This window comes from Alligator sinensis, unplaced genomic scaffold (assembly GCF_000455745.1).
Source record: "Alligator sinensis unplaced genomic scaffold, ASM45574v1 scaffold331_1, whole genome shotgun sequence".
Taxonomy (NCBI): domain Eukaryota; kingdom Metazoa; phylum Chordata; order Crocodylia; family Alligatoridae; genus Alligator; species Alligator sinensis.
The window spans coordinates 299,792-313,214 of NW_005842033.1; the positions used below are offsets into that span (position 1 = coordinate 299,792).

Sequence of the window (13,423 nt, forward strand, 5' to 3'; positions counted from 1 at the left end):
CAGTTCGAGTGGCCAAGGTCTGGGATGGGCTCCCAAGGGAGGTGGTGCTCTCCCCAACCCTGGGGGTCTTCAAGAGGAGGTTAGATAAGCATCTAGATGAGGTCATCTAGACCCAGCCCTCTTCCCTGCCTATGCAGGGGGTTGGACTCTGATCTATTGAGGTCCCTTCTGACCCTAACATCTATGAATCTATTGGCCGATATGGCTGGTTAATAATCGGCCATTGGTATTAGCCAAAAGAATCTTTATCGGTGCACCCTAATTCTCTCTTTTTTGTATGCCACTCACATCTTGAGAAACTGTCTGTAAAACCACAGACTTTTAAATAAGTGCATACTGTATTTTTATAAATACACATGCTGTTAATTAGCTGAGGCTTACAGTTTGTTAGTTATCTTTATCAGTCCATGCTTCCATCTAATGTATTGTTGTTCCTTTGCATAGTGTAATCAGAAAAGTAGCTCTGTAAAAATTGGTAGTGTGGGGTTCCATTCTCAGCCATTTTCCAGCAATTATATAGGAGAGCACCAGGGATACCAGAATTGTGAAGCCATCTGGCAGTTATCCTTTCAGGGCTTTGCACTACTTCCTTCACCTACCTGCCTGTAATACAATAATAATACTCTGCCACAAAGAGGTGTTAGGAGGATCATTGACTGGCAAAAATCATCTCTGATATCACCCCAGCACTAAAAATCATCTCTGATGTTCCACTGAAGTCAGCTCTGTGTCATTTGTTTATAAAGCACTTACATGATTTTTAAGAAGTGCTCCAATTTGAAACTCAAAAAGTGGTTTCTGTTCCTTCCTGTTCTGCAAATGCAGCCTCAGATCTTTACAACCTGGGTATCTTTTAGGCTATTTCAAGTAATTGCTTCTGCAATCAGAACTTGGTAGATCCTTCTATTAATAATGTAAGAGTCAAATAGAATCCAGCTCATTCTCCACTAGCCTTGTTGGCTGTGATGTGCTAACAGTAGCAAAACTTATTTTTGTCATTGTAAATAATCAGCTCTGAAGAGGCACACTAGTAGCAAATATTTTCAGAAAGAAGTCATTTTACACAGTTTCCTAAACATAACTCTGTATTTTCCTTTTCTTTTTCTTCAGACTAACTATCAGATTTCAGTGGATTGCTAGCCTTGATTTTGGTGTTTGAGGACCAGTTGCTGGATTTTGAATGCATTAATTTTGCTTTGTTTGCTTTTTGTATCTAAATTAGACATGGCTGGCTTCAGACTGCCCTGCCCTAAGAATTGTGTCTGTGGAGTATGACACCCATGTGAGTGACTGGAAAGCAAAATGCCCTGTTGAGGCACACAGGTAACAAATGGAGCGCATATAATTTGGGGAGAAGGGGAGAAGCTGTGAAAGTTTCATAGCTTCTCCCCTTTCATAGTGTCAGCTTTGGGATCATCCAGTCAGGAGTGGTCTTATTTGTTTTCAAACTCCGCATAGTTGACAACATATTATCTAGATATAATATGTGGGGGGAGAATTAAAGAGGAGGGGGTGTTCCATAACTTAAACAGTCCTCCAGAAGTACTGTGGAAGCCTGTGTTCTACTTAAACTATCTGCAGACTGAAAATAGGAATACAATTTTTTTCAAGAGCTGTAAATCCCTGGAAAGAGATCTCTATGGTGAATAAAATACATAGCAGCTTTGGACATAAAGTAGAAAATACCACATCCTACTGTAATTCAGGTATGTACTCCTGACAGAAGCATTTCTGACCACAGGCACTGAGAATCTCTGGCATACACCTTATTTTGAACATCACCTCCAATTTGACTGCTTGTTTTCTAAAAGAAAAAAAAAATCTTAACACAGACTCAGGCTAAGTACAGACAGTCAAAAATACCAAGGCCGAATCGATTTAATCTTCACAGGTTAGTGTAAATTGTCTAGATTGACCCAATAAGAAAGTGAATAGACATTCACTTTTGATACTAGAAATGCAGCCACATGCCTACAGTGGCCTAGGTCAGAACCTGGGGAGTGCTAGAGCACGCCTCTCTGCTTAGGTGGAGCAGACAGCTTGAGCCAATGCTACCCCACCCACCGTGAGATGGGGGTGGGAGAGGGGGGGGAGAGATGCAAAGCATCCTGGGATTCTGGTGGACTGAAAGTAACTTGAATCTGGAGGGGATCTGGGATAGAAGTTCAGTAAACCAATTTAAACTAAAACAGTTTAGTCTGATACTAGATCCATCCAGGTTTATCTTAATCCAGTTTTGGCCATTTTTAAAGTAGTGTATGTGTACTGAACTTGTTGTGTTGCAGATTTTGAACTGGTTTCCAATCACTTTTACTGGTTTATGTGTAACTTCTGTCCCTAGCCTCAAAGTTTCTTTTCTTTTTATAGAGATGACTAGGCTCTGGATCAGGTCCTTGTCCTAATCCTTTAAGCCAATTATGCACGTACAGAACTTTAAGTAGGTGCACAGTTCCATATCCTTAGCTGGGAGTGCTTGTGTGTTTTTATAGATAAACATCTGTATAAGTGTTTATTTGTGTTTGTTTCTGAAGTTTTTATGTTCAGGAAAGTGTTTGCAGGATCAGAGCTTAAGGGAGAATTTTGCTTTACATACATCATGGAAAAAATTTCAGCCCATTGTGTAAGAAGTTAGGGAAGTAAGTAAAAGGAAATAAAATTTCTCTATTTGTGTAGTAATTTCTGTTGCTTTGATAAAAATGCAGCAAACTGAGTTCAGAAAGATCACTAGAGTACGCAGTATTTGAATATTTAACAGCTCCATGTGAATGATAAAAAACAAAAGGGATGAAAGGGGTTGCTAAAATGTATCAACAGTCAAAACCTAGCCCTTCCATTACCATTCATAGCTATGCTAGCTGACTTTTTAAAAAAGAATTTACAAAGCTGTCATAGAAGTGTTGTGGACCCATAGGACAATATTTTGAGTCCCCATAGAGTTGTGAATTCCCAAATGCCCTTTTGAATTTGCTTTTCAAAAAGATCCAGTCCCCACAGCTCTCTTAAAGCTTTGTATTCAGCTAAAAAGGCATATTTGAGTATACTTTCATGTGTGCTGTACCAAAGTGAACTTTACTGTCCATGCTGAGAATTGATGGGATAGGACTTTTTAAATGTAGCTGTAATTTAGATCTTTGTGCACAGCAGCATCTCCAATATCCTGATGTTACCATTGCTTATTTAATACTCCAAACTCTCACCTTATCTTGTCTTCTGTGTTTAACCTGCCTCTACTGCAAGGAAAATGAATGTTATGCTGTAAAGTACAGTACTGGGAATTGGAAAACACAGGTTTTTTTCTGTTTTGTCAGTCTTGTTAATATTAAGCAAGTAGTTCACCATTTCTGTACCTCAGTTTATCCATGTTTAAAATGGAGTTGATGCTTTGGCACTCTTGTAAAGTATTATGCTAGGTAAATTATGCAGAGGGCCTGGACAGACCAACATTTACACTGTTTTAATCTTGGGGGGGATTTACATTTTGTCTGCTGTTTCATCTGTTTGATCCTGTCCTTCAGTAAATGAAGCTAAACCATAGTAACTTACCCAACTGTTTAATTCTAGAACATGCTGCCCAAGTTTGGTTTCTTCTTAGGTGAGTTAGAAGTAGAGAAACAAAACAGAGCAGATTCAGCTGAAATGTAGTAAATCACTCCTTTAAAACACTGTAATTGTTTATCTGTTCACACCTTGACTGACTTGTTTGTCATTGCATTGCTCCAAACTTCATGCACACTTTAGCAAAGTATTAGCCTTTCTCACATTTATGTATATTTTGTTTCAAGAGAGGATAGCATTTCTTATGCTCTGTTGCTTTCATAAAGTGAATAAAGAATTATTTTTATTGTTATAATGTGTGAACAAAAATGTTTGAAGTCCCAACACCTAACAAGATGTATACCGCTAAACTAAAGCTCAAAGAAAATTTCTCTAAGGCAAAATCAAAATGTAGTTATTGCTAGAAAATTATCTCAGTTCCAGTTCCTTGGAGACAGTCCTGCATGGTTTTCATTGTACAGTACTCAATGCCTAGTGAGGATGATGGCAACTGAGTGTGGCCAGTAGCTGACATAAGTTGTGCCTAACTTCCTTTATCACAGTACTGATGCACTGAAACTTCATTCCAGTCTGAAGCTGCCCTTTATTATGTTCACTTTCCTTCTGCTTATACCATCCTATTCTTCTGCAGGAAATCTATTGCTTATAGAAGCAATGAGCTTATCAAAAAACTTAGAGCTGCTGGTATTGGAGAAAGACCTTTGGTATGGGTGTCCCATAGCATGGGGGGTAAGTACATTGGCATAGATCAGCTATTTATTATCCATGATTACTTTTTAAAATGAGTAGTTAAATTAGTCAAATAGCCACATTTGAAACAAGTTTGGTTGCCCTAGATCAGGTGTGGCAAGGCAAAGCCATCTGGCCTCATGGGCTGTGTGAGTGGCATGGAGCCAGTCTACAGGCCAAATTGGACCCAGAGACCATCCCTTGCATGTTTGATCCATACATGTCCTGGAGTGGATACTGCATGTAGCGTGGTCCTGCTCCAGCTGCTCCAGAGCTCCCCACTCCAGGATGTGCTGCTGGATCTGGCATGGAGCTGATATGATCTGGAGTGGGCACCACATGGGGCTATCCGGCATGCCCCATGTACTGCCTGTGGATCAATTCTGACAGCTGAATGAGAGGGCTCTGTGGGCCAGATTCAGCCCATGGGATTCGTCTTTGACACCCCTGCCCTAGATATTTGCAAGTGCTCATTTGAAAATGCAGAACTGAGCTGATATTTTCTTAATGTTTTATACTGTATAACACACACGCTTCATTAATGAGCTCTGTTGTTTACTTGTATTGGTTAACACCACAAATAATCACCAAACAATTTAGCTGAAACTATAAAATTAATCATGAAATTGAGAACTGACAGGCAAATTCCCCTTGTATTAGTTTTATAGCATGTCTCTAGTGCCATTTAAAGCTCAATGAGTAAGTCTGGAGTACAGGATTGACACAATATATTGACATTTTACTTTTTCTGCTTTCTTACAGCTTACTGCATATTCTTACAAACTTTACAAACTAGAAAGCTAATTAACTGAGGCAGGAATATTGTTGCCTGCCTCATATTTAATATATGATCATTATTCTAACAGTGATTTACTTCCCTGCATGAGTGAATTTCTTTTGTTGCTAGGTCTTCTAGTAAAAAAGATGCTAGTAGATGCTTCCAAGAACCCAGAAATGGATAAAATTGTAAACAATACCCGAGGCATCATATTTTATAGTGTACCTCATCATGGTTCTCGACTGGCTGAATACTCAATAAATGCTAGATATCTTCTCTTTCCTTCTGCAGAGGTTAAGGAACTCAGTAAAGGTATGTTTACTTCCTTAACTCTTACCAACAACATGACATGTTGCTGATTTTTATCATCTCTGAAAGTTCATAGATAAAAACAGCAACATCTCTTCTTATCTTTAGGACTGTCTGTTACATGGATTAAATATCTGCTGCATCTGATTGGGGGGAAGGCAGAACTAAGGGCAAATTTACAGAAGAGTAGGCTAAACTGTTTAGACATGTAACGGTGGAGTATGTTACTCCTCTGTAGTATACCTCACCAAGATGAAGGAACTGGTTGAAAATCTGTGTGTGGAAGGTAACTTAGGTGATAGAGATGCAAAATGAGTCTTAAGGGGGAAAAAAAGGAGAGAGAACAGAAGAATAAAGATAGTGGACTTCAAGAAATTAGACTCCAGTAAACTAAAATAATTGGTAGATAAGATCCCCTTGGAAACAGTGGTAAGCGAATGAAGAATTCACGAACATTGTAATTTTCTTAAGATAACAATAATTAGAAGACATGTACACGCTTTTCCAATGTAAAGGAAAGATAGGAAAAGTAGGAAGAGACCAAGCTGGTTAAATTACAAATTATTCAAGGACCTGGAACTCAAGGAGAAATTGAATAAAAAATGAAATCTAGGTCAAATTACTGAGTCTGAGTCCAAAGGTATAGCACAAGGGGTAAGGCCAAAGCAGGAAATAAGATAAAAATAGCAGGAGACATGAAGAGAAACAAGAAAAGATTTTATATTTACAGTGGTAGTAAGAAGAAGTACAAGGACAAAGTTGGTCAACTACACAATAAGGAAAAGATGCTAAGAACATGTGATACCTAGAAAGCCAAAGTGTTTAAGGGTTTTTTTCCTTCAACCTTCACTTGAAAGGTTAAATGTAATCAGATGGTTAACGCAATTAGTATCACTGAAGAGGGGTAAGAACTCAGACTAGTATAGAATAGAGAATGTGGAATATGGGTGGAAAAGATAGGAAAAGGGCAAACTTAACCTCAACTTTTTAAAAGGAGGAAAAGAGAGGATCAAGGAGTTATAGATCACTTAGTTCCATTCTGTTTAAAGATATGAGAATAAACAAACATGAAATCTATTGATAAATAGATAAATATCTAAAAGATAACAAGGGTATAAATAACAGCCAGATTGGATTTGTCACGTCAACTCAGTTTCTTTCTGTGGCGGGGTAACAGGTCTTGTGGATAGTGGAGAAACAGGAAATGTGATGCATCTGTCTCACATTTGTCTCTGTGATATCCTTTTAAGCAGTTTAGAAAATATAGTCTAACTCTAGATGGGAAAAAAGGGAGAGGTCACTATGTGACTGGTTGACATATTCAAAGAATAGATGTCAGTGTCTCAGTCACAACGGGAAGGATGTATCAAGTGGGGTTCATCTGGGTCTGGTACTAGTCAGTGTTTTCATTAATGACTTGGATAATGAAATAAAGAGTACACTCATTAAATTTGCAGATGATACCAAGCCAAGAAAGGTTGCAGGCACTTGGAGAACAGGATTGGAATTCAAAATGAGCTTGACAAATTGGAGGGAGGAAAAAAAACACCTTGAAATAGATAGAATGAAATTCAATAAGGACAAGTGCAAAGTATGACAGTTAGGTAGGAATAAGTGACTGCACAAATAAATGCCAGTCATTCTCAACTGTGTTAGGCAGCAGTTCTCCAGAAAAAAGATTTCAATGTTGTAGTACCACACAAAGTATATGAGGTACTGTGCTTGCAATGGGTCATGCTTATGCAAAAAAAGCCAACATCATGGTAGGATATATAAACAGTAGGCTCATATGTAAGATACAAGAAATAGTTCTTCCGTTCTGACACTGATAAGGACTTGGGTGGAGTACTGTTTCTAGTTTTGTCATGGAGTATCGTAACTGCCTTAAAATACATGAAAGGTTGCTGTAAAGAGGAAAGTTATGAATGACTCACTATGTTCACTAGCAATAAGACAAGAAGTAAATTAAATTTAATTTAAAAAGTGATATTTAGGTTAAGTGGTAGGGAAAAAAATTCTAGTTAAGCACTGGAATCATTAGGGAGTTGAGGAATCTCCATCACTGGAAGAAGAATATAAAGATCTGTCAGGAATGATTTGGGCAGGAATTTTTCCTTAGGACAAAGGCACAAACCAGATTAACTTCCTGAGGTCCCTTCCTGCCCTATTCTGATGATTCTCTGATACTTTATCTGCTATAGGATGAAATGACAGAGTTGCATAAGCCAGTTTCCTGTTAAATTAAACACAGGGTCTTACAACAGATGTGCTGCTCTTTTTATTTGAGGTTATAATTTTGCCAAAAATTATTCCTTATGTGATTAGTGTAGATAAGTTTCAGTTCTGAGACTGAGTTTACACATACTGCAATATTTATTTTCCATTTTTCTTCAGACTCTCCTGCCCTTAAAGAACTGAATGATGACTTTCTCTCATTTGCCAAGGATAAAAAGTTTCCGGTGTTGAGTTTTGCAGAAACTTTACCTACACACATAGGGAGCATGATAAAACTGCATGTGGTACCAGTGGAATCAGCAAGTATGTCAAATAACTATTTGCTTTTTTGTGTTTTGCTGTAGGGAAGGATGCTATCATAGTAGTAGTTGGAAAGATATTTAATAGGATATTATGTGAAAAGTTGTTGATGGTGCCTTTTACAAAGTTTTCACCAGTTTTTTAACTTGATTACATTCCTGTATCTATACATGTGTGCCCCTCCTGTTGAAGTCCAAGAGAATTATGCATGTATCTGAATGCATCTCTCTTACATTTTTCACATTTGAACAGTGCATACTTACTAAAGGAAAACAGGCCTTGCTCTTATATTTCTTATCTGTTCTTCTGATTAAAACTCCTACAGCCTAATATGGACGTATGGATATTTTCACTAGCCAACAAAAAAGCCCAGCTGTAGCCACCCTAAAAACAGAAAAGAAAATCGGCAAATACTGACCAAAGTAATTGTACATAAATATATTTTTCTACCTGTTCTACATCCTTGTCCTTCGTCAGTCAGAAGATGTATGCTGAAGCAGTTGTGTGTTGAAAATTAATTCATAATCCTGAAATCTTGACTTGCATATTTTTGCTGGTGTGTGAAAAGGCAAAAAACGCAGGGTTTGTTTAATGTGTGATCAGCATATAGAACTTGTTGTCCAGAGTTGGAGATTTCAAATGTTACTTCATGGTTTGGGGGTTTCCCATACACGATTGACTTGCCTAGTGAGATTTTTGCAAGGACTGATTCTTACCTGTTTACTTACCAAAATATTATTGATATATATTTTTAAATGAAGCCTGAAAATTAGAGAGTTAAACCAGAAAAAAACAAAATACAAAAACAATGAGGGCACGAGGAGTTGTGTGGAGCAGTATGGCAAGAGTTGTATATATGATGCTGGCAGAGTGCTCTCCTTTTTTTGAAGTAGCACTTAGAAATTGCAGCACTCCTTATACTGTTCCCAGGCCTAGTGGTACTCAGTTTGTTCGGTGGTTATGCCCACTCTACCACTCTAGTGGCCTTTCATGTACAAGAAGAAGCTTCAGACACAATGAAGAATTTCTCTGAAAATTAAAGCACTTGCAAATAGGATTAAATTGCCAATCTCAGCATGACCTGACCTAGAAGTGAGAGCTGTGAGGAAACCTATGCGTCTTAACTAGTCTCAGTGTAAATAATGAGTTGGAAATGGAGCACCATTTATAGGAGTTTATGCCATCATAAGGAACGTGACTTTATGCTGTTTTGAATATTTACGTGTAAATCACCCTGGTTTTAATCTTCATATCAAAATATTTTTATAAAGATTTTATTTGATTATGGTAAAGTTGAACAAGTTTGACAATTGGTAAAGCCTTCCACATTCCATTAGATACTTTTGAAATGCAGATACTGGGTGCATCTATATACTCATTTAATGTGCTTTAGGTAATGCACATTAAATATAGTACCTCCGGGCGTTTATACACATACCGTTTTGTCCCGCAATGTGCTGGAGATCCACTGCTTTGGAGTAGACTTGATTAATACACACGAGCTGATGTGAACTGTGCTGCACCACGTGCAGGTGTATAAGAAGTGAAATGCACATCAGTATGCAGAAAATGGCAGTGGTGCACTTTTGAACTAAAACAACTTCTTATGAGTTTTAGTTCAGAAGCACGCCACCACCATTTTCACAGCACTGATGCACATTTTGCCATTTATACAACTGCAAGCGATGAAAAGCATCCAGCGCTGCAAAGCGCCAGGCGCTGCGATACTTGTGTGTGTAAAAATGCCCTCCATTGTGAGGAACTAGAAGTAGGTTCATCAGTCTATTTTAATGTGCATTAGCTGAAGAGCACAGTTTTTGTAACATTTTAATGCCCATTAAAATGGGCATTAAAGCACATGTGTAGACACACCCACTGCAGGTTAAATCCTGGGCTGCTTTGAAACCAGTCGTGAAACTCCCATTAACTTCAGTACAGCCACGATTACATTGCAAAGTGGGTACTGGTAACTGGCTCAGTAGAGAAGCGGAAGTTGTGATCCTTCAGCAGGTCCTAGCAGTAGGGTTTGCCTACACAGATCCTTGATCCTTTTGAAGTCATACTTGCTTAATATGGCAGCGTGTTTAAAATGCTTTTGGTCCGTTAAAAACATAACCTAGTCTCAGGAAAAATTATTAAACAACAGAGAAGAGCTGACTGCTTCTGGAAAAGCAGCCACTAGTGCAAGAGCTTTTTAAAAAATCTAGATACTCTCTTTTATTGAACTCTGAGTGGTTTTTTTTTTTCTTTTTCTTGGTCCAGATTTAGGTATAGGAGATCTAATTCCAGTGGCTGTCAATCATCTAAACATTTGTAAGCCAAAGAAGAAGGATGCTTTCCTGTACCAGCGGACTTTAAAGTTCATTCAGGATGCACTTGCAAGGGAACTTGGAAGCTAATTCTTTGCTGTGTGTGCACACATAGCAAAATCCTTTCTATGAAACTTCTGAGAAGCTGAGAATTGAAAGACATTATATTATTAATAAAATATGATCTCAGTGTGGCTTTCAGCATATCTGCATAGGTCTGCACTACTTATGGCTGAAATTTATTCAAAATAAATGTGCACCAATCCACAGTCCTGTAAGTCCGGCATTAAAAGGTGAGAATCAGCTTTGATTCATTTTGCTTGTCAACATGTCTCTATATAATTTTATATAATTGTTTGGCCAGCAGAGGATGGAGATACATCCTTCACAGCTCACAAAATCATGTTGCACAGAAATAGCTATAAAATACTTGAAACTTCCTCTTCCACTGTATCTTCCCAGCTGGAGAGGTTATGAGGGTCCTGGCTCTCTTGACTGAAATAAGTATACTTCCTGGATAAAAATCTTGTACAGAGGATCAAAAACAGTTAACCCAGAAGATGATTTCTGGGTTGGCAAACAAGCAGCTATCTTGAAGTACACATCTTCTGTTCATGGTTAGGTATTTAAACAAAATTTAGAGGGAATATCCCTGATTGCTTGATTCAGAATATTTTTTAAACTTTCTTTTTAAATAAATCCCACTTATCAAATAACAGATTTAACATTTAAAGCTGCATCCAATCGCCTAAATTATGTAAATTATATGTAAAGACAGATATTTATTTTCCCTCAACTGTGCTCCCTTAAGTCAATGTCCACAGGAGCCTTGTGTTCTTCAAGATAGTATTTTGATTGATAACCAGTTACAGTTTGGTTGTTCTACTTGCCTTTTTGTTTCATGGACTGAGAAGTGTTAGCAAGTCCAGTACTTTGTTTCCTGCCTGAGGAGGAGATATCATCACCTAATATGATCTCTGGCATGGTATCCTGTGGAAAGGAGACAATGGCAGTTTAATCTAGTTTTGAAAAAAAAAAGTCTTGCACAGTTCTATTTTAATCGTATCCGCTCTTGAACTTCTAGATAATAGAAAAATTGACCTAACGTGAGACTGTTTGTTTTATTTCAGCATAGTTTGTGTTGGCTAGGTCAAGGGGAGGGCTTTTGCTCTTTCAAATAGAAGATCTAGGATAGGCGATGCACATGTTAACTTCTGGCTGCTTAATTTAGGGACACTGAGAAGGCAGTGTACTTTAATCCCTGGAGGCATTGGCTCAGATGTTCAGTAGGGAGCTTTTTAGCTGATTTAAAGAATAGTGCTGGAAAAGCTCTATTGGAGCAAGACATTTATGCAGTCCTTGACAAGATGGTAGCTATGACAGGAGACTGTGGAAGAGGGCGAGCATATCAATAAGGCAGGAAAAAATAAGAACATTCCCAGAGCTCTTATCAGAAACACTGAGGACTTCAAAGCAAAATATTTTGCACTTACAGAGGCCTGTGTGAAGTTATTTACTTCATGTAGAAAACCAGCAGCATTGTCTTGTATAAATTGTGTGGACTGTTTTTGCCCTGAGTGTTTTGGATCCATGTCATGATGACACAGTTAATGTCACTGATGAGAAATAAATGTAATTTAGAACAAGACTGCCAGTATTCAGCCACCTATCTTCAAGCCGTAAAAGAATCCAAACAAAATTAAGAGCAGCCTGGCTACGGCCTTGATTTAACAAAGCCGTATTGAAGTTTGCTGCTGCAGATCTTCCGCTAACCCTTCTGATCTTCAGCCTCTCCCAAACCAAGTAGGCTCTCTCTCCAGTAGGCTGGAGGCTTCTAGGCAGCCCTTTGCTAATGGGATCCTTGGCTGATGTTGATAGGGGGACCACCAGAGACTGTTTAGGGAATCACTTAATATCTCTCTTTTGTGGGACGAATCTGCCAGATCATACAGTTATGTGGTAAAAAGCCACACAATCAAAACAAGTTGAAATGTACCTCAGAAGTCTCATGGGAGCTTAGCATAAAAATGGTGTCTGCTGAAAACACCTTTGACATTCCCATATTAGAACATCCTGATCTAGGAGGACACAGTGCTGGGAAGAGCAGCTTCTGAAGCTTAGCCTCAGCCAGCCAGACTTGCACTGTCAGATTCAGGATCCAGAGAAGCACAGAAGGCCTGGCACCATTTTTGACCTAAAGCCCCATGTGTTTTCAGGGGCATCATTTCAGACTGAAACAGGCCCAAAACAATGTTTAAAGAAACATATTCTGTTGATGCTGTCTCTTAAACTTCATAATGTAAATACAATAGAGTCCTTATTTGTTAAGAACAGACCTGGGCCATATGGAATTAGTTTGGATACCCAGGGTTTGGACAGACTTGAGAACTGAACATCGTAAAACATGTGGAGCGTGACATTACCCATTTTTGAGAAGTAAACTTTTAGCTAAGAGGGATTCGGATCAATGAAATTCTGTGGTAATGCTTTGTACAGTAAATCCTTTTGTATTGGCTATTGTAACTGGAATTCTTGAAGAACTCTCATTTTTCTATAACTGCTGAATGAATAAATATGTAACCTTTTAACTTAATAATAGGCTTGAGTTATTCAGTAATGTTGTATTTGGGAGATGGTAATGACATTTTTTTTTTTTTTAAAGAAAGTAATTTACTATATATATAGTGAAAATACATATTAAATAAATTGCAAGTGACCTGCTGAGTGGGAGCATTTGTTTTCTAAATGTTGATAAATGTCTTGTGTTCAGTAATTAGCTGTTTTATTATTATTGCCCTTTGTATGTGGTGTGTAAGGTGAGAACAGGAGCGCTAAGAGCTCCAAAAGCATGAAGGTGTGGAACTCGACCAAATCTTAAATGTTTTGCAGAGCTGTATTATTTTCCAATGTTTGTTTTGGACTGGGTTTTCATTTTGTCAGGACTAGTGGAGCTTTTAAATAGCAAGTTTAACTGCACTGTATTAAATCCAGTCTTGTGCTTCTCTTCTCTCACCCTCTTACCAAGTAAGAATATAAAAACATAAGTGCATTACTGGGTCAGGCCAATGGTCCATCTAGCCTGGTATCCTGTTTTTGACAGTGGCAGGAGTGCATGCAATACGGGGAGAGCACCAAACTGCGTATCTCTAGAATAATCTATTCCTTACTCTACCAGGCATCCACCATTTTTAGTTTAGAGATGCCAGAG

At 38.2% G+C, this 13,423-nt stretch overlaps 1 protein-coding gene across 3 annotated transcripts in view; it reads left to right on the top strand.

Moving 5' to 3' along the window:
- The window catches only part of SERAC1 (serine active site containing 1), a 52,778-nt gene extending 39,852 nt beyond the window's left edge, over nucleotides 1–12,926 (top strand). For all 3 annotated transcript variants that reach the window (XM_025202645.1, XM_006022371.3, XM_025202646.1), the window contains 5 exons: nucleotides 1,223–1,323; nucleotides 4,187–4,284; nucleotides 5,192–5,374; nucleotides 7,766–7,909; nucleotides 10,169–12,926. In XM_025202645.1, coding sequence (XP_025058430.1) covers nucleotides 1,223–1,323; nucleotides 4,187–4,284; nucleotides 5,192–5,374; nucleotides 7,766–7,909; nucleotides 10,169–10,305 — 663 coding nt within the window. In that variant the 3' untranslated portion in view covers nucleotides 10,306–12,926. The remainder of the gene's footprint in view (nucleotides 1–1,222; nucleotides 1,324–4,186; nucleotides 4,285–5,191; nucleotides 5,375–7,765; nucleotides 7,910–10,168) is intronic.
- The last annotated feature ends 497 nt before the right edge of the window (nucleotides 12,927–13,423 follow it).